The sequence below is a fragment of the Cuculus canorus genome, chromosome 5 (assembly GCF_017976375.1).
Source record: "Cuculus canorus isolate bCucCan1 chromosome 5, bCucCan1.pri, whole genome shotgun sequence".
NCBI lineage: Eukaryota > Metazoa > Chordata > Aves > Cuculiformes > Cuculidae > Cuculus > Cuculus canorus.
The window spans coordinates 5,971,224-5,992,744 of NC_071405.1; the positions used below are offsets into that span (position 1 = coordinate 5,971,224).

The window sequence follows — 21,521 nt, forward strand, 5'->3', positions numbered from 1 at the left end:
AATTGGAAGGGACACACAAGGATCATTGAGCCCAACTCCTGTCCCTGCGCGTGACAGCCCCAACGTTCACACTGTGTGTCTGAGGGCGTTGTTCAAAGGCTTCTGGAATATTGTCAGGCTTGATGTCATGCCTGCTTCCCTGGGCAGCTGTTCCAGTGCTCCACCACCCTCTGGGAGAAGAGCCTTTTCTTGATATCCAACTTAACCCTCCCTGGCACATCTTCCTGCCATTCCCTTCGGTCCTATCATTGGTGACCAGAGAGAGGAGATCGGCACCTGCTACTCCTTCTCCTCTTTTGAGGAAGCTGTAGTCTGTGATGAGGTCTCCCCACAGTTACTGAACACACTCCAAGCACTGGCTGTGGTGGAGTAAGGCGGCAGCAGCTGAGATTTTGGATTGTTATTTCATCTACAGTAAATAAAAGTAACTGTAAGTAGCTGTAGCAACAGTAAATAAAAGTAGCTGTCCCTGCCCATGGCAGGAGGGTTGGAACTAGATGATCTTTAAGGTCCCTTCCAACCCTGACTATACTACGATTCTATTCTGTGATTTGAATTTTGCAGAAGCAAAGCCACTCGATCATCAGAATGGCACTTAAAATGGAAAGTAAAAATGCTTTAAAATAAAACAGCAGAAACCAATGGGTGGAAGATTTTATGATTAATAATCCGAGCTACTGGAAATTAATTTTACTGTAGGACCTACACCAGAATCCCCCGTTGAATCAGGACTTGTCAGTTTGTTCTCCTTTAAAACCTACAATACTGTGTGTTCAACGTCAGCTTCTGAAGCCAGGCTAGGACACAGATGGGTTTGATCAGGTTCTTTCCCTGTCAAGCCTTGATGCTCTGCTGTAAGAGACTTTCACAAGGCTTCACATCAGCCTTGGGAGCCTTCTAAAATGCAGTGTGTGGTGCCAGTAAGTGTCAAGCTATTTTGACATTTAGAGATCTAAATTCTTTGCAAAGATAGCACAGAAGCCCAGATAATAAGCAATACTTGCTGGCAGCAGGCTTGCTTTTCTAACACTTCATGCCTGTCCTTTACAATGGTCCTGAGTTGCCTGGGGTGTACCGGTTGGATAACATCACGTGCAATGATTTGGATGCAGTGATAGGATGCTTATTTGGGAATTCTGCAGAGCATCCTACTTCTGACACCCATTCTAAGCTCACAGTATGTTTCCTTCATCCTAGTTTTTATTATTAACTCAGCTAATAATACCTTATTTTTATTATTAGCTGCTTTTTATTGTTAACTCAGTATTGCTTGGCGAATATAGGTTGAGTGAATGAATGGGACAAGGTAAATGAGATCCGAGGCCTTTGCTTCCAAGAGGACTTAAGCACCCAAACATAGTTACACTGAAGGACTGGTATTTCTGAGATATTTCTGGAGATTTGTTCTTCATTGGGAAGTAAAATCATTTATCTCAATCATTCTGTGATAGAAAGTGGGTCTACTCTGCCCTCATGCTCTGAAGCAGCGAACTCCACTTCATCCATGCAGACAGCCCGATCTGAAATCCCTCCTGCAATGGGGATTTTCTACCTCGTATCATCTCATTTAGTGGTTTATGGTTCTCCTTGTTTAGCAGTTGGCCTGCTGTCCCACTGAACTTTCCATAAATGCCACTGAAGTCTCTTGCTTCTGGCCTTGTCAGCGCAGCCATGCGTATTTAATCCTTTCTTTTGTGCAGGAACCTTTACATGAAGATGACTGTCTGTCTCCTGTCTGTCTTCTTGAAGTTGTTTGGCCCCAGTTCTTTCCATCTTTATGCACAGGCTGTGGAGTTTTTAGACCTCTGATCACTCTAGTTTTTTTTCAGATCTTTTCGGAAGCTTCAGGTCTTCAAAAGCTCTGTGAATTCTGATGTGAAATGCGATGCAGCGCCACTAAGGTGACAACAAGCATTCTCTCTCTCAAACTCTTCTCCCAGGTATCAAGTGACAGGAGGAGAGGAAGTAACCTCAAGTTGCACCAGGGGAGGTTTCAATTAGATGGTAGGAAAAAATTCCTTAATGAAAGAGTGGTGAAGCATTGGAAGAAGCTGCCCAGGGAAGCGGTGGAGTCACCATCCTTGGGGGTACTCAGAAAGTGTGTGGATGTGGTGCTTGGTGACAGGTTTAGTAGTGGTGTTGGGCTGACAGTTGGACTTGATGATCTTTTCCAGCCTTAATGGTTCTATGATTCTATCTTATGCTGTAATTTGTCCTAAAAATTGGTTACGTTTCTTCATCCAAGGAACTTTGTGGTGCCATCTGGGGTGGCAGGGGTTGTAGTGCTGGGTGGCGCAAGCTCGTGCTCCTACCTCAGAACCTGCCTAGAGAGGAACCCACTGCTGTCTGCGTTTTGGGTCTAGTCAGCCGAGCAGTTCTAGCCTGCCCTGCTGTTCTGATTACGGTATTGAAAAAGGCTCTAAGCCATCTAATTAACTGCTGGCTGCCCAGAAGACAGCAAATATGAGAAGTGATTTAGTGTCTCACCGACGTGCTCTACAGTCACGATGACAAACACAAATTGGAAGTTTTCTCAAATCAAATGCTCACTTGCGGTAAAGAAGAGGCAATTCATAATTGCAGAACCAGAACATGGAGACAGCTTATTTCACTTGTGGCAGCTCTGTTAATAAAGCATTGTGCAGTCAAAAAATTATCTGACGTGCAATTACATCTAAGCTGTTTTCCTTGGGAAACAAACAGTCTTAAGTGTTGGGATGCCTAATTTTATTATTCTGACTGGAAAGTCTGAATAGGATATTTGAAATTGAAACCAGATTTATTCTTTGTTGTTGAACATGCTGTGTGTCGGTTAGCTACTTGTGCTGTGTTTTAATTCTAGTGGGTTTCGGAGTGGCCAGGCTGAAGGAGGAACCTTTCTTGCAATTTCTTCAACTTGGGAAAAGTTTGAAAATCAGGAAACTTTTTGGGGTTGCCCAGACTCTGAGTAGTTGAAGGTTACCCAGAAGCTCGTGGCATGATCTTGTAGGCTTATTTTGCCTGCAGTGCTTCTTACATGAGCAGATCCCACCACCTCGAGCAGGTAGGCTGTGCTGTAGGGAGTCTGGATTCTCAAATGAGGTCTTTACGTGCCAAGATGAGTTGTCCGTGTCTTTCCCATGAGGTTCTTGCTCTTCACCATGCCTGGCTGTTGGTAAAGCCCATAAGCTGAAGTTTATGACAGAGTACGAAACATGTCTTGTTGGTTCAGGACAGCAGGATCCATTCAGCCTGGCAGAGGCTCTGGGGACAGTAATACTGTGTACACTTTGCAGCTGAAATAAAGTTGTTCTTGAATCCTTTTTGGATTTCTGTTGGACAGCTTTTTTTTTCTGCTTTTTTCTGCTTTTTCTGTTAATATCAGTGCATTTCTAATGTTGGCAGTAACTTCTAATATTTTTGACAACCTGAAATCCATGTTCTGTTTCTTATATATAGGATGGATCTAAGTTGATATATTTGCTATTCCTGTGAAACGCTGAAAGACTTTTACTAAAATTGAAAAACAACTCTCTATGCCCACAATTCATATCTTTAATTGCATTAGAATATGAGTATTTCTCTCTACAAGATATTTTCATGGTGCAACCAAATCCTAAGAAGCTGCATTGCCAGCTCTGGAAATGTTAGTGTGTATCACGTGGTCGTTGTAGGTGGGTGGTCTGTTTCAGAGGTCGCATGATTAAGGATGACCTGAGGTTTATTTTAACAGGAATTTTTAATCCCTGTGCTTCCTAGGGGAGGCTCGAAAACACTCGCAAATGAAAAGCTTTCTAAAAGCACCACAATAGAAGATGTTAGTACTTCGAAATCAGCTGAGTGCATGGGGGAAGCATCAGAGACTTCAGGTTTGTTGGTAAGCAACATACTATTGCGGTGACGTGTAGCATCTTACCCACTTGGTAGCATCACAACTGTTTGGAGCTGCTCAGGTGTAGGCAGGATCTGGCCTCTGGTAGCCAAGACACAACTGGCTGTGAGTGATTCGTGTGTTTTTGATAGGGTTCCACAGCGGTGTGGGACCAGCAGCAAGTCAAGCAGTTTGCAGGTTAGCAGCAGCTCTTTGAGGTCTGGTGGGACAAAGAGGACTGGAAAGGCTTTTGCTTAGGGCAGCAGGGAGCTTTCCCATCCCGGATGATACTTGACTACTCCTGCAAATCTTTGTATCATCATAATCTTTGAGTAGACGCTCAGCTGATGGCATTAATCTCCTTTCTGGAACTTGCCTGCTTGGGAAGCCTGAAAATAGATCACGTTGCATTTTTCTGTTAGGAAAACAGAGTGGGTATTAAAGAGTGGATGGCTGGGCTGATTTACTGGAAACAGCAACCCATGTTAACATGAACTAGAAATTAGTATATAAACATTCGGTGCCCAAGGGAATTAAAATCTTTTCAGATTTAATAGGTATTTCTTGCAGTTATTAGGTGAGGTTTTAGCAGGCAATGGGTACCCTGCTTCAAGATATCTGCAGAATACCAGAAAATCCGGATAAAGTTTGATTTCTGCCTCATTTAGTAAATCACATGAGACTTTAGTGTGCCTTCAATATGGATATTCTCAAACAAATCATACCTGGTTATTAGCCAGGTCAGAGTTAAGGCTATCTTTCTGCCACAAGCCAAGTGATGGCTGGAACCGGCAGCTCGTAGGATGAAATGACGTTGCTGAATTGCTCACCTGGCTCCAGCTCTTTGGACAGAAGTTCTGGAGAAAGTAAGCAGGAACTCACCATTGCTGATGTGCTGGTTTTTATACCATCAGTGAGGCGCTGGAGAGCACAATTGCTTTAAACAAGCACCTCCCATCCAAGGACAGGCTGAGAGAGTTGGGATTGTTTAGCCTGGAGAAGAGAAGGCTCCTGGGAGACCTCAGCAACCTTCCAGTACTTACAGGGGTCTACAGGAAAGCTGGGGAGGGGCTCTTTATGAGGGAGAGCAGGGATAGGACAAGGGGGAACAGTTTTAAGCTGAAAGAAGAGAGATTTAGATGAGAGATTAGGAAGAAATGTTTTCCTGTGAGGTTAGTGAGGCACTGGCACAGGTTGCACAGAGCAGTGGCAGCTGCCCCATCCCTGGAGGTGCTCAAGGCCAGGTTAGATGGGGCTTGGAGCAACCTGATCCAATGGGACATGTCCCTGCACATGGCAGGGGGGTGGAACTGGATTATGTTTAAGGTTCCTTCTAACCTGAACCATTCTATGATTCTGTGATTCTATGAAATACTCTTGAGTTGGGGCTGCCCTGAACTGTGCAACCCTGCATCTCCTCTGGGTTTATGAGTCCGGTGTCCATCAGCTGGCTTTTGAATATTGCTTAATTTACACTCAGGGAATGATTGTAATGTCCATATCTCTGTGGTGAAGTTATGTGTTTGCTCGTGTAGCCACTGGATGTGTGCAGAAACAGCTGTGACTCCTGCAGACAGCACAGAGCGAAAAAGCGTGTGCAGTCGTGTCCACTCCTACATGATGCGTGAGCCCTCACTGGTGGGGCTGAAGGACCCCAAGCTCCCTGGTAGATGTTAATGGCATGCTTAGCAGAACAGAGTTGGTGTTCTGGGTTGTTGAGCAGGGGTATCCAGCAATGTTTAAAACAGTGAGTGTTATGACACAGTAAAGAATTCAGTATTTGATGCTTTAAAATCCATATGGCATGACTTGACACAGCAGTGAGACGTAGGGTTTTTTATTTCTGTGAGTCTTGGATGTTGTTTTGGAGTGAGTTTGCTGTTTGAATCGAGTAACGTTTGCTGGATGCTCCTGGTTTTGCTAGAAGCAAGGTAAAAGTTCAAAACAAAGCCTTGACTTCACTCTGCATAAAACTCCTTTCTGAAGGATACATCTGTTTTGATCTCAGTTTGACTGTTTATCTCTTCTGCATCTTGCATCTAATTTATATTCCAACAGGATAAAATGAACTTGATAATGGCCTTTCAGCTTGTCATTTTAAAACACACGCTTAGCCTGGAAGAGATGATAAAAGTCATGTTTATGGGAGTCTTACAGTCTAGTGATCAGGAGTGGACTGACCTGTCGGCTGCAGGGATCTGTGCAGTGTGGAATCCATACAGATCTTGTAAGTAGTGGTGTTCAAAACAAAGCCTACAGTTTTCATCTGAACACTATTCCAAAATCAATTACAGTCAAAGTAAGTCCTTTCATGCCTTTACCAGGGGTTCACATGAAGCGTTTCCCATTGGGAGCATCTGCCCTAACTCGGGTGTCTAGTGGTGGGACCAAGCCAGGGGGTCGGGTGTGAGCAAGTCACCTCCCACTGTCATAGCCGTTGAGTGCCTTCAGAGAGTTAGTAATCTTGATTTACAATAGACATCTAAGAGAAACCAGGCAAGCTGTCTTCTTGAGTTACCAGTTTCCCACCAATAAGCTTAAGGGGATTTTGCTGTAGCTAGTTCAGACTTCGATGTCTGAAGTCAAGTGAGATGAATTCCATTATCAGTGTGTAAATGCAGTGTTTCATGTATTTGTGCAGCTATTTTCCTTTAGCTGATACAATTCCGTTTCCCTGGGGCTGTAGTATGCTTATCATCTTCTCTGAATCAGATATTCTGTCACTCCCTATTGCGATTATATTAATATTTTAATTTTCTTTATTAATTGTCTCCCGTAGGAGAAAATAAGCTCCCCCAACTGCACCTGACGTAGCTTGGACACCATAACATAGTGGTGATGCGAGATAGTGTAATGTCTTTTGCGGAGACCTTATCCTTTATATCGTACTACAAGATAAACTGCCAAATGATTTTACTCTGTCTTGCCAGTTTTGTCAGCAGAAACTGATTACATCCGTGGCTTGAGCAGAGTTTGTTGCAAGCAAACATTGATTTGTGTGGGGCTGATGCTGGAGATAAACCTGTCGTTGCCCAGAGTTCAGCTACAGCTTTCGATGTAGGTTGCAACTTTGGTGAAGGAGAGTGAATAGCTTTTACTTTTGTGGTAGGTCCCTTAAATATGTATGGCTGACTGCTATAAACAGAGATGTCGTGCGCCAAGAGGACAGGGAATATTCTGATGTCACCAGCCCCCTTTCTGCTGCGAGTATGGAGTAATCGTAAGTGGCTGTGATTCAGCACTCCCTAATTCTGCATCTGCTTCCAGCACTGGTTTGCTGTCTGGTTAGTGAGTCAGCAAACTCACAGCTTCCCCGTGCTCTAGTCTGGATTGATATTTAGCGAGCAGAGGGACAGAGACTGCCGCAGGCAGTATGCACAATGCCTGCGCAAAGAGGACAGTGGGAAGTGATCTGGATGCAACTCAGGAGCCTTTGACTGCTGGGACTCTTGGCTGGGGATGACGAATCTCTCCTGAGAGGTCCCTCATTCAATGACTGTCTTCTACAATAAAACCAATGCAAGGGTCTGTATACTTTGTCTCCAGGGCCTCGGTCAATGTCTTACCAGCGTTTGCCTGAACTAGGAACCACTGTGGAGGTTCCCAGCCTGCAGCCCAGGTTGTCATTTACACTCTATGGTTACACGCTGTATACTTTACATTACTTGAATGCACACTGTGTGTTTCGCTGACACACAGAGGCTCCCTGAGTGAAAGTAATTGGATATATAGATTGATTATGTGGAGCATTGGATATAGTATGTTATATCATTATACTGAGTTTTGTTAAATATAGACAGGCGAGCCAGCGTGCTCGGCAGTGGCTGAAGGTTACGGCTCATGGTCAGGGAATCTGCCAGCCAAATCTCCAGCTTTTGCTCCCTGCAAAGAAGAAAACCTTAACATATAAAGATGTGTCTTAAAGGTACCTGGAAACCAGGTTCCTGTTGAATTTTGGGAGGAGAACCCTATCTTTTCCCACTGTGGTGCCCTGCGTGAATTTGAGGTGAGTAAGGTAGCACAGAACCATGGATTTCACGTGGAGTAACTGTCATGCCATCCTGGTAAATTTGGACATCACATTCCACTTGTGGATGGGTTTGTGTCTGGTGTACCTCCGGAGAGAAGGACTTGTTTCTCTCACTTCTAATCCCTATTATTTTAATCTTTTCTTCGGCACACTTAGAGTGGAGACAGAGTACCTAGGATCAGAGGACCTACATGAATAGCATCTCGTACAGAAATGCAATCAGCTATTCATAGTAGGAGCAGAAACAGATGGCCAAAGCTCTTGCTTGTGTAGCCAGAGAAGCTGATGCCTTTCAAGCTGCAATCTTTGATGGGAGTTAAAGGTACTAATCACACATATTTTTAAAACAGTTTTCTATCTGCTCCGTTTCTCTTGTAACTGTTGTACGAAGTGGAGGTTGCTGAGGCAGACACGCGAGAGAGCGCTTTGTGGATTAGAATATGGCTCTGATTTACTGTGAAATCGATGGCTGATTTTCCTTTGGAAAAAAAAAAAAAGCAGCAACTTTTAGATGCAATCACGTTCTGCCATTAATGTTGAAATTGTCTGAAAGAAATGTCTCGAACCGCTTGACATTGTCTCATGCGTTTTATCCTCACCATTGTTAAGGTTCATTAATGATTCCATTATAAGCTCCTATTTGCAGAAATGGTTTTCTAAAAACAATCTCTGTGTTATATTATTACGTTGTTTATATTATATAAATGCTCAAGGACTAGACATGTATTAATAGATAGCCTTGTGATTGTGGAGCCAGCAATTACTTGACTGGTGATTACTCTATCATAAAGTCTCTCAGCATTTTGGAGGGGAGAATGAAATTCCTTCTGCAAATTGGAAAGATAATTTTCTTTGAAACAGTGGTTGTTACACAGTGCTGGAAATCCTCTGCATGCAGATAAGCAATAAAAGCTGGTTAGCTTTATGCGATGCAATGTGATGCTTTGGAAAAAAACCCTCATGGTGGAGAGCCATTTCAGTCACGGAGGATCCTAAAGGAGAGCTCCAAGTCTTCAAGGAAAGGTCGCTCTGGGTGGAAAATCAGGCAGCTGAAAACATTTCTTTTTCCAATACTTCTTCCATAGTGTGTCCCAGGCACCTGACACTGGATGGGGTGGCCTCAGAAGAAGGAGTAATGAGGTACTTTGTCCATCCTTTTCACAGTGTTAACCACTGTCTCTTCCTTACTGTGTAACTGCACTCAAATAGTAAAGGCCACTGTGTCCCCCAAAGAGGAATAGGAGAGCAGCGTTAGAGGGGTGTGCAGGGCAAGATCATGTGTTTAAGATAATGTCCTGCGCTGCTGGCTTGGTTGCCTCAAAGACCCAAGAAGCACTTCCTACCCCTCTGGGTACAGCAGAGCCGCAGCTATCTTTTCCATTAGGATACGAGAGTTCAGTTCTCCGCATGTGCCAGGCTCTTCTGTGGTTGCATCTGGAGGATGATCCGCCTGGGACTCTGCTTCCTTGCATCTGCTCCTCCTGTGTCCTGGCTCCCTGTAGGTGGGTGAATGGAGCAGTCCATGCACACATCACCCAAGCACAGTACTCTTACTCTGACAAACATGTGAGATCCCAGCAGGCTGCTTTAGGAAGCCCAACACATGACATTCTAGGTTAGTGACTCTTGATCCTTTTCAGATTGCTTTATGGCCTTTCTTACAGCTGATAACTTCTTCCTCTTTGGTGATATAGTAGGCAGTGGAGGGCAAGAACTTGCCCTCTCAGTTGCTATCAAAGACACAAGACTTTAGGTAAATGGGGCCTTAAAAATTGAGCAGCTTTGCTAGCAGATTCTGGTAGAGCTAAGCTGCCTTTCGGTCCTTTTTCTTTTTATTTCCCATGGTCCCTATAGCAAATACCTTGAATAGTGATGGTAAATCTTCCCACCTACAAATTCTTGGATGAGACTTGATATTAGTTCTCTTGGTGAAGAGCTCTGAAGCCAAGGCTCTTGAGAGGTGTTGGTAGCCACCTCCTGGCAAAGAAAGTTCCCAGCACCGTGCTGAGTTGCACAAGTGGATGGGTTTTCCGAGAGTTCCAAAAATTGTACGAGCAGTCACTGGTTTGCTCAATGAAATTTTCTCATTGCTCCAAGTGAAGATGAGGCTGAGGGAAAGCTCTGTTGAATTACCTCTGTTGAATTACCTGTTGTAGTGAGGTAGGTGTTGGTCTCTTCTCCCAGGTAACAAATGATAGGACAAAAGAATATGGCCTCAGGTTGCACCAGGGGGAGTTTAGACTGGATATTAAAAAAAACCAAACTTCTTTACTGAAAGAGAGGCGAAACATTGGAACAGGCTGCCCAGGGAAGTTGTGTGTCCGAAAAGCATGTAAATGTGGCACTTTGGGACATGGTTTATTTGGCACAGTGGTGTTGAGCTGACAGTTAGACTTGATGGATCTTAGAGCTATTTTACGACCTTTATGATTCTATGAACTTCCAATGATGTAAATAATAACAAAAAGGGAGTAGAAGAGAGAAGATGTTGGAGAATGAGAACCCAAAATGTCTTAGCTGCCTCAAGGAAAGTGAGGAAGAAATGTAGACCAACTATTGCCTATATATATCTCCTAGTTGTGACAGTTTTTGTAGGGCATTAAAAGGAGAAGAGGCTCCTGCAATACCATTGCTTCGTTATTGGATACAGAGCGGCATGTTACTGGCTCTTTTGCCCAAGGCGTTCCTGATTCAGTGGCTCTGTAGCAGTTACATTATTCAAAGTTTATTTAAAATAATTACTGTAATCATCCATATATTGTCACAGTGTAAGGAAGCAGAAAATTGCATTGCATAATTCCCTTGCAGTTGTCTGAGAGATCTCCTATCTGCTTTGCTAATGCAGCGTAGATATTTGATGAAATCCTTGCTTTCATGCATCGGGGCTGCCGCGCTTTCAAGTTTACAAAGCACGATAGCTAATATATTTATATTTTATCTGCTGCGCTTAACAATTGAATGAAAGAAAAGTGTTAGCAGAGGTCAAGCATTGTTTGAATGTGTTGCAAATGGTTTCCCAGGGAAACAGCAAATCAGTACTCATAGCCTACTGCAGCATCTCCAGAACAACATCCAGCCATAGCCGAGTGTTTACTATAGTACTTGGGACCAAAAGCGATGCAGACTAAAGACGGAGTGAGCGTATGAGTAGGAGAGCAATTTCAAAGGATGAAGAAACATTCGGCAAGAGTAGCACCATTACTGTCTTACAATGTTTCTGAATTAAATGCGCCTGTGCCAGACGGTAAATGCTTTTTTTTTTCCTCTCTATCTAACCCCTGGCGGGGATTTACTTTGCATGCTCTTCTTGCTCTGTTCTGTTCAAAGGAGGGTGACTCTGTGTGTATGTGTGTGTGTATTTTTAAAGTAACAGATGCTTGGATAGCATTTTTAGCACTTTAGTATCATCTAGGATAAGTGCAGTTAAATTTCTATTGCCTCTGTTCAGCTGCTGTGTGAATGATTTGTGATGAAGACACTAACGCTGAAATGTGAACAACTGATAAAGTTGTTGTATTTCAATTCTGACCTTTAAAATTAAGTGAAATTAGTTCCACAGCGTTATCCACTTTTCTGTAGAATTTTAATATTGTACTCTAGGTTTATCCCTTTTTGCTTTAAAGGCAGAGGTGCCAACTTTTTTGAGACAGCAATCGTTCCCTTAAACGGCTTTTCTCCCCTCCTCCCTTATTTTCAGAAGTGTCAGCTCTAAAGCAATTCCTTTATACAAACCCCGCAAGATAGAAATTGTGAAATCTGTTGTGTGCTCTCGATCGGACATGACAGCCTCGTTCCTTGCAGAGTGCAAACGAACTTCACATCACACTTTTTATGTCAACTGGAAATGTGGTGCGGTTGTCCAGTGTGAGATATGACTCCTCTGATAGCTGTGATGCAGGTATAGAGCTCGGCATGCTGAAAATACACAGCAGGTACATGTGCAGTATAAATCAAAGGCTGAAAGGAAAGCTTTCTAAAAATGTTCCTAATACTCAGGTTTAAGTTTTTGGCTTAAGAGTCTGTAGAAATCTCAGGCTTCAAATGCACTCGTCTAAGTTCATTATGCTCAGATGTTTTAAAGAGGTGAGCGGGACTTTCTGAAGTTGCTTCTTCTGCCAGGATTGAACTCTTTTCCCACCACATCGGTACATTGTTAAGAACACTGGAGTCATAATATTGCAAGCGTGTGCTGTCTCTGGTTTGAGTTTTGCTGTGTCAACCAGCAATGGAAATGTGTTTCCTTTTGGTGAGTTAGATTCAGCGCTACATCCAGGACAAAAACAAAGCAAGAGACATGGTCCAGTGCTTGTCAGCAGAGCGTGACTTCCAGTTCTTCAATCTACCTGCGTTGGACTGGCTTAAATTACAAACGGGGCTGGGTTTTGAGAGAGCAGGGTATAGTCTGTGTCATTTTTCTTGGGAGTTTATATGTGACATTGAGTATTCTGCAGGCTTGGTAGTTACCTGATGTTTCTTTCTTGAGGGTAAAATGCCTTAAAGCAAGTTGAAGGAGCTGCTAGAACTGGTTGCTTATGTCAGTCCGTTACCGTTGCTCAGCACCGGATTTTAGGACATTTGTATTAGTAATTAGTACACATATCTCTTGTGAAAGTAGCATCATTTTGGCCAGGTCAGCTGGCTTGCTGTGCTGGTTAACGAGGTGATCTGCTGTTCTTTATTCCCTGAGAGTTCCCAGCATCAACCAGACTCATCTCACACCAGGCACTAAACGCAGAGGAGTAGAGACGGTCCTCACCCTTAAGGTCTAGAACAACTCACAGGCTCTGGTTGCCTCCAGGTTAACCAGTCCAGCTGCTGTGGAGCGCCTCTGCTCATTCCAGCCTTAACCTTCTCCCCAGGCTGGGCTGGAGCAGCAGTGTTAAATATTGCCCCGACTGTTTCCTCAAGGAGGGATAATCCAGTCATCATAGGGAAAAAAAGGGCAATAGACTGGAAGTGACTACATGACAGCACTTGTCATGTCTGACAGGCTGAAAATGGAAAGGTTCTTTCTAGGGATGAAACTGGCCAAGCTGAACTAATACTCGACCCAGACATTAAATGTGAGTACATGCAGCCAGTTTTACAGATTAGCAAAGATGTTGGCACGAAGTCCCAAAGAATCTTTAATGGGGTACGGCAACGAGCTTCCCAAGAGCACTGGGCCTGTCCCCACTTTCCTTCCCAAGCATGCGAAAGGCATGTGGAAGAGATGGCGCAGCAGCCTGGACTCTGGGCCAGAGGGCTGGGAGGAGAGCAGGGGCGCAGGGCACTCTGCAGTGGCAGTTTTCAAGCAGTTGAGGTTTGTGGCTTCCTAGGTATCTTTTGGTAGGAGCACAGAAACTGCTGACTCCAGAATAGTGGAGTCCGGGCAAGAAGATTCCTTTGGTTGTAAACAGGTGCTCAGTTGTTTGCAGATCACCGGTTAGAAAACGCTGCTCACATGGAAAGAAAAGGAGTGGAGGCAGCTGCCAAGTATGATTGGCGAGTGGTTCTGGAGGATGTAAGGTGTGTATCGAGCTGAAATGCACAGCCACCAAATACTTTTGATAATGTGTCTTCATCTTGGTCTGGCCAGCCCTCATTCCCGAGCACAGCGTCAGCCACAGCGAGAAGACTGTATGTACCTTCTAGTGGGAGGTGCCATGGACTGGAACTGGATGATCTTTGAAGTTCCTTCCAACCCAAACCCTTCTATGGTCCTATAAAGGAAAGTGCCCGAGCTAGGTGGGTGCCCGCTGTGCGGAGGAGACTTATCCCAAACGTGCCATCGTGGTAAGGCAGTGGTGATATGTATTGGAGCTGTTACCCCAAGGAAGAAAACAGTCGGGAGGTGGTTTAAGTATCTCCTGGGGTTACAAAATGCAGCAATATAGTGATAAATACTTGCTTGAGCCTCAGCTGCTCACCTGCAATGTGTTCTTTTAACTCACCTTGCCTCAAATGTGCTTAATTAGGCTCTAAGTCATGCAAGGAATCTGAAGTGTGTGCTTAACACATGTACCACAACACTGCCATGAACTGAGCCGGAGACAGTCAGATTTGGACCCATCCAGAGGCATCTAAATGCAAATCTTACTAAGTACTAGGAAAGTTGTCTGAGCTTTCTGGCGTCAGCAGGAGAGCTGGACACCTCTGAGAGGTGATTCATAGCCTCACATTGGTATCTAAGGGAGCTGGAGTGAATCACTCTCCAGAGGCACCCATCAATCAGGAGAGACTATAGTTTGTGTAGGAGATAAATAGAAACAATTTGATATTGAGTTGTGTGTCGGTGTGTTGACTGTTCTTACACGCGGATCTTAGGAGACCTGTGAACCAGCCTGGATTTATTGCAGTGTTTCTTGAAACTAGAACCTATATGCTAATTATTTAATAATGAGATGCATGTGAGTGATTTCTGGAGTGCCCTGGGTCTCAGCCCCTTTCATAACAACTTTATGTCAAAGCAGGCTCATGGCTTTCATTGAAGCTACTCTTGATTTTATTGCAGTGAAAATAAAATGAGAGTTTAACTCAGAAAGTCTGTTTCTTTTTGGACATGTCACTGAATTTTAGCAATGACAAAATTTATTTTCAAAGGGTTTTGTGGAGAATCGTAACCTTTTATTTTGGAGTGAAGTGTATGAATTTTTAAACTCTTGGAGGTGCATCTGGTATAATTTATTACAAAGTTGGTAACAGAGTTTGCATTTGAATGGGATGGTGTGCAGCTTTGAATCAAATAATATGTGTTCATCTGTTGCTCAGTCAGTGTGGAAGTGGTGAGGAGCTGGTCTGACCCCAGGCCAGTGAATCCTGTGATTGGCTTGAGTTGGTGTTGGATCAGGTGTATCTGGAGGAAAGAATATGATGTAGATCTGCTCTAATGTGAATATGTGTTCGAGGCACTCATTCAGAAATTATTGAGGTGATCTCATAGAGACCCTTTATTATATTATCTTAAATTTCTTGATCTGGAGCGGCAATAAGGAGACAAAGGCGGGTAAGTCCCTTTAGGGTTGTTCTCTCAGACAGGTGTGTGTTGGCTTCACCTGGATTAAAATATACAAACATACATTAAGATTAGGAAAGACCTCTAAGAACATCAAGACTAACCCTCAGCCCAACACTACCTTTATCTACTAAACCATGTCCCGTAGTGCCACATCTACATGTTTTTTGAACACCTTCAGGGATGGAGACTCCACCACCTCCTTGAGCAGCCTGTTGCAACGTTTCACCATTCTTACAGTAAAGAAGTTTTTTTCTAATATCTGATGTAAACCTCCCCTGGTGCAACCTGAAACCATTTCCATTCGTCCTATCACTTGTTACTTGGGAGAAGAGACCAACACCCACCTCACTTCAACCTCCTTTCAGGTAGTTCTAGAGGGCGATAAGGTCTCCCCTCAGTCTTCTCTTTCCCAGGCTACAACAACCCCAGTTCCAGCTCGTCACAGAGTAGTCTGGTGTGGAAGTAACTCCAGTCATCCTCCTTGGAGGCTGAAACGAAGCTCACTAAACTAAATCGGTCCTCTCAGGAACTGCAGCAGGGATTGGATCAGTCCCCATGATCTGGAGTAATTTGCTAGCACAGGGTGCAGACCTAGTTTGGGATGCCTCTACACTGCCCTCTTCTTCCTCTGCAGCATCAGGGCAGATCAACTTGGCTTTCTCTAGCAGCACTTAGCCAGAAAGTTGCTTTCTGTTGTTCATGGGCTTTGTTCTGGATACAGTGTCCAGATTGGTAAAGAAGGAGCAATAAACAGGAGCTCCTTGTGTAGAAAATGTTTGTTGCTGAAGGAGGGTGTAGATGTTCATACCTTTACTGAAGGTCAGTATTCTCAAACTCCAGAGTTGTCACAGCTACAGTGGAGATTTTGATGCAGTGTTTATATTTCAAGGTGGATGGGGATACCAGCGATGTTTTCTGACAGCAGAACTCAATCTGAAGTATTCCATTCCAAACTGATATTTAAAATCCTTTTTTTTTTTCCCAGATGAATGTGGATCATTTCATATAGAAGTTATCATTTCATATAGAAGTTTGATTTCAACGTGTAAAAATCATTCTTCATTTATTCTACATCCCTTCAAACTCTAAATATTCTGTCACGCCCAGTAACTTTAAAATATGCGTAGTCAGTAAGATTCAAAAGACATCATTGCTTTCTCCAGCTGCTGGTTCTGCTACAGGTGTTGTCAAGTAAACGTTTTTCCCAAGATTTGTTCTGACACCACCACGTTGGTGCTGGTGTCAAATGAATGGGATTCCTTGTCAGTGCTTACAGAGAGGCATTGCTATTTGAGTTATGGTGAAATGAGAATGGGGAAGGAAGTCATCTTGACTTGAAATGAGTAAGGAGGGAAGAAAGCCGGGAAAATAATATTTCCATGCTTTTAACTGTATTTTCGGTAAAACATAGAAGAATGAACAAATGGAACAAAGAGAGGTTTTGGGGTTTTAATAATTCTTTATTTGTGTTTTGTGCAAGGGTCTTGAGCAATACAAAGAGGGGTCTTATACTTCAGTAAGGAACAAGTTGAGAATCATACATCAGGGTTCCTGAGAAGGAGGTCTGAAGGTTGCTTACAGCAAGCAAAGCCTTTGTATGCTTCCTGCTAAGGGTTGCAGTTGTTGGGTTTTTTTTTAATTTTTTAATAGTTGCAGCTGTTGAACCTAACGGAGTTTGCAGCCTGGATTCATTTTATTCTGCAGTCTCCGGTCAGAAGTTCAAGACAGTGTTGGATGCAGACCACACACATCGTGTTCTCTGCATTTGCTCAGAAATGATGCAGCTCAGAGCAGGTTCTTCATAAGAAAACCTCATGTAGCTGAAACACAGAGAGGTGGATATACAAACTTGCAAATGCGTTTTTCAGGTTTGTGTGCAGACGCAAGGCATCAAGTATATATAAGTATGATTATTCACCTTTTGCCAATAAGGCCAGAGGGAAATAACATGGGAACCCCAGTCTAAGTGATCAGCAGCCAGCTGTGGGGATGGGGGATGAGCATCAACAGCTGCATGAGGAGATGCCTTTGTACAACTCGTTTAGCAATTATTTCCCTTTGGCCTTATTGGCAAAAGGTGAATAATCATACTTATATCTAACCATATGACCTGGCTGCATTAGGCGTAAATGGAAACTCCTTGACTCTTCAATATATGTGTGTTAAATCTCAGTGTTATTGCTGCTGCTGCTTCAACTAACAATAATATGGTTAATTTGGATGTACTTTGCTTACAGATCTCACAATCTTTCCATTCCAAGCGCAGCCAGTTTGTGCAAATGCTGCGCCTTGTCTTAGTGGTGCCTTTCACAGACCTTGAACTTTGGATGAGTGGATGTCACTGGTAATCTGACTGCAAATTTCATCTAGCAGATCACATCAGGCATGGAGACAGTAGCATGATGTAACTTTTATATTGGCAATGCAGTCCAAAACCTTCTTATGTGTGTCAACCAAAGAAGCTTGAGCAAATACACGCTGCGGATAATGGAATCAAGTGGTATCCCAGGTTGTTTTCACAACTGACATGGACCATGCACAAGTCATTCTGCTCAATTCCGGTTGCTTTTGTTTAATTCTGAAATCCTCAGGTTGCCAGATCTCATAGTGTTAGATGCAGATGGCTTCAACTCCTCCTCATTAGCTCTTTATATTTCTTTTGCTCAAAACTGACCTAGCGTATTGCAGTTGGCAGAATCGGGTGCACCTTTTCTCTTTGATTTAATGATACATACTTGACCTATCCAGTTATTGTGATGTTTTCTGGCTGTTTATATACTAGTTTAGATTGTTCTGCTTCTTTTCCAAATCTTGGATGAAAGTGGAATCGACATCCATGGCCTTATTGTTCAGCTGTCTGTATCTTAAATCAGAAGTTAGCACATTGGAACTAGGTCCCAACACCGTTACCGTCACAAAGCCAAGGAGATGTGGGGCTGGAAAGTGGCTTCAGGAAGTTACGTGTGTCATTCGTCCTCTGAGACAGAGTCAGATACACCTTGACCAGCTCTGACAGGTATCTGTGTCGTTTGTCTCTGCTCTGAGACCATATTTCATGCACTTAATGGTAGTCAGAGCTTTCCTTCTCCTGAGTGTGATGTGGGAGGTGTGGGTGGTCTTTCCCCACGTGCTGGATGGTACAACAGGAAGAGACTGCAGCACTGCCATTGCATTGTCTGTGTTGACCTGGAGCACAGTGTGTTGGTGGTGCTCAGAGGAGTGGGAAGTGAGAAGCCACGTGGGTGGGATTTGGTACCTAAGCACAACATGATGGGTTTGTACGGGAGGGGTTTTTTTCCTCCCCTGACAACTAGGCTAGAACTGCTCATCTGGAAGGGTAGTTGGGTACAAGACGGTAGAGTGACACATCCCTCATCAGGCACTAAGTTAGTTGCCGGATGTGAAATTTAAGTTACTTAATCTATTTGCTGCCTCTTTGTTCATCTTATAGCAAAGGATAGGAGGGCACGTGGAAGTTGTTGAGGTTTCTAATTGTGAGTGGAGTTGCCTTCTGCTGATTTGAAGTGAACGGCTGTGTACAGACGTTGAAGGGATAATTGGCATAAACTGCTGATGGATGTCACTGTTAAACTACAACAAAAATATGTGGGTTTTTGCTTTCTGCTTTTGACAATAGCTAATCATAGTACAAGAGAAACACTGTACACCATCACTGAGTCATTTGTTTTTCATTAAAATCTGAAAATCTTGTTTTCCTCTAGGACAAAAAAAAAAACCAAACCGAATTGTTATAACCTTCTCATCCCCTTCAAACATAAAAACTTCCAGAAAAGGCAAATAGTAAATGAAGAAGGCATTACTGTGAACAGACATACACATGCAACTCTAATACACAGAGCCCAGTGCCGTGTCTCAGAAGGATGTTTTTAAATGAAGAACATCATGTATAAACATCTGAGACATGGTGAAATGATTTTTCTTCACTAAACAAGAGATGCTTATTCTTCAAACCTGCAAAAATATCCTCCCTACTGTTTGTTTACTTCACTTTTGTAAGTGTAATTATGCTTCATGTCCTGAGTCAGATTGCTGGTTCTGAACTCAGCATAAGTTGGGGAGAGTTTTCCCTTGAATTTTAACTTCCCGGATTAGTTCTTTTCTTAAGGTACTTTAGTGTATGCCCAGAATAGCATTGATGATTGTACTGACTTGCTCTGCATTTACACCAGCATAAGGAAGGGTAGGATTTGATTTTACAGGCAGACGCTTTGGCTGAAATTAAATAATCTATGGACTTAATTTGATATTGGATTGAGGGTGTTGGATAGCCCTGCCCCTAGCTTTGTGCTAACGGTAGCGAACAATCTGGTGAAAGCCGTGGCAAATCCAACCTAATGAGATTTTATTGTAAAACGGACAGAATAAGGTCTCTTCACCTCTACCAACACCAGTGCAACTTAGTCCCCTTTCCTGTAGGACTGTGTCCATCTGATATTTCCCTGGCCACAAAATTCACACCATCTTCTTCCTGCGCAGCATTAAAACCAGAAATTCCTTGCAGAAGTCTCCGGCCCTCACGATCATGAACTGTTACCAACCTGAGCGTAGGCACAGGCTGCTGGAAACAATAGGCTTGTGATGTGTGAGCGAGTCCGTCATCACCGCGGACGCTCACTCTAACAGGTAACGTTGCAGTGTAAAGGCAATGTTGTCAATTCTTTCACGGGGGCCCAATTTAGCAGGAACATTCAATTGACGTACTTTCCACATAACACCAGAGCAGATTCTACCTCCATCCATCTGTCAAAACCCAGCAATTGTTTCTGCAGCGGTGGTATGAAGACATCATTTTGTCAATGCAAAACCAGTGATATATTAGGGGCTGAGATTTTGAAGACATGGTAGAATAAGTGTATTTTAATACTTGACGAGTAAAAAGGCAGATTGTAGGTGCCTTTACTGACTTTTTGGAAAAGGTAGTCTCTCTCCTGACCACAGGTGACCATTCCTCTGCATGGCTTTGGGAATATAATCAGAATTATAGAATAGTTTGGGTTGGAAAGGACCTTAAAGATCATCCCATTTCACCCACCTTGCCTTGGGCAGGGACACCTTCCACTGGATCAGGCTGCCCAAGGCCCCATCCAACCTGGCCTTGAACACCTCCAGGGATGGGCAGCCACAGCTTCCCTGGGCAACCTGGGCCAGTGCCTCACCACTCTCATAGTGAAGAAATTCTTCCTTAGGTCCAGTCTAAATCTGCCCCTCTCCAGTTCATACCAGTTCCCCCTCATCCTATCACCAAAAGCCTTTGTAAACAGCCCCTTCCCAGCTTCCTTGTAGCTCCATTCAGGTACTGGAAGGTTGCTCTAAGATCTCCCTAGTGCCTTCTCTTCTCCAGGCTGAACAAGCCCAACTCTCTCAGCCTGTCCTCACAGAGAAGGTACTCCAGCCCTCCGATCATCTTTGTAGCCTCCTCTGGATGTTTTCCAACAGCTCCATCTCCTTCTTACATTGAGGATTCCAGAACTGGACACAAGACTCCAGATGAGGTCTCAAAAGAGAGGAATAGAGGGGCAGAATCCCTTCCCTCTCCCTGCTGGCCACCCTTCTTTTGATGCAGCCCAGGACACAGTTGGTTTTCTGGGCTGTGAGCACACATTGATGGCTCATGCCGAGCTTCTCATTGACCAGCACCCCCAGGTCCTTCTCTGCAGGGCTGCTCTCAAGCACGTCATCCCCAATCCTGTATTGAAATTGGAGATGTCCCTGACCCAGGTGTAGGACCTTGCACTTGCTGAACCTCATGAAGTTTGCATAGGCCCACTTCTCTGGCCTGTCCAGGTCCCTCTGGATTACATCCCATCCTTGATAATGCAAACAATCTGTCCAGCTCATTAGCATCACCTATTTAACCATTGATTTAGTTGTGTAATCAGAAAAAGGGTATGCATTTTGGCACATACCAGCAAGCCAGATGTTGCTGTCTCCCAAATAAGCAAACACTTCGTGCTGGTAGTCCAGTGTTGTGAACGCATGGATGACTTTCAGAAAGGAATTCAATTACCTGTTTGAGAGGTTCTAAATTTTCATCAGGGCAGTTGATTAAAAAAGAAAAGAAAAAGCAAAAATCAATTCTGTAATGACTTGACCATAAAAATTAGTTCCAGGGCTGCATTTTTATGTTGCATTGATTATTTTACTGGCAGTCCATTTGATCCATTTTTAGTAACAACTTAGAGACCAGTAGACCGGTCCCCAATAAAATGGCATGGGGTTTTATTGTATTCAAAGCATGGCTGTCACATGCTACATATGTCATGTACATGAAAATAATGTGAAAATAATTGGTTTTGAACCTCAAAGCATAATCTCCTCTTTCCAACCCCCCTGCAGAACAAGAGTGATTTCTCTAGCTGAGATGAGGACGGATTTTCTCACTGTGAGCTGCATATTTCCATTTATGTGTATGAACAAAAACCTGCAGGTCATGCATTGCACTTTTTAGAGGGTCAAGGGAGCTGTGAACAGTTCACAGCTGTGAAAATAGTTGTCAGGACAAGGTATGTGCTGCTGGTTCCCCCTTTGGAATGAATGCAGCGGCTGCAGTCTGTGGTGGTCACCTCCTCCCGGGATTCAGAATGATATTCAAGAACGTGAAAAGGCATGGACTTCAGTGATAT

The 21,521-nt window shown here is 43.6% G+C and overlaps 2 protein-coding genes across 4 annotated transcripts in view; both read left to right on the forward strand.

Moving 5' to 3' along the window:
• SLC35F4 (solute carrier family 35 member F4) overlaps positions 1-21,521 on the forward strand; it is a 135,032-nt gene that overhangs the window by 85,055 nt on the left and 28,456 nt on the right. The window contains exon 1 of one of the 3 annotated variants that reach the window (XM_054066759.1): positions 11,049-11,124. The exons of the other annotated variants lie outside the window; for them this stretch is intronic. Coding sequence (XP_053922734.1) covers positions 11,049-11,124 — 76 coding nt within the window. Of the gene's footprint in view, positions 1-11,048; positions 11,125-21,521 lie in introns of those variants that run through there. 3 annotated transcript variants of the gene reach the window in all.
• The window catches only part of CEP170B (centrosomal protein 170B), a 258,688-nt gene that overhangs the window by 36,497 nt on the left and 200,670 nt on the right, over positions 1-21,521 (forward strand). The window lies entirely within an intron of this gene.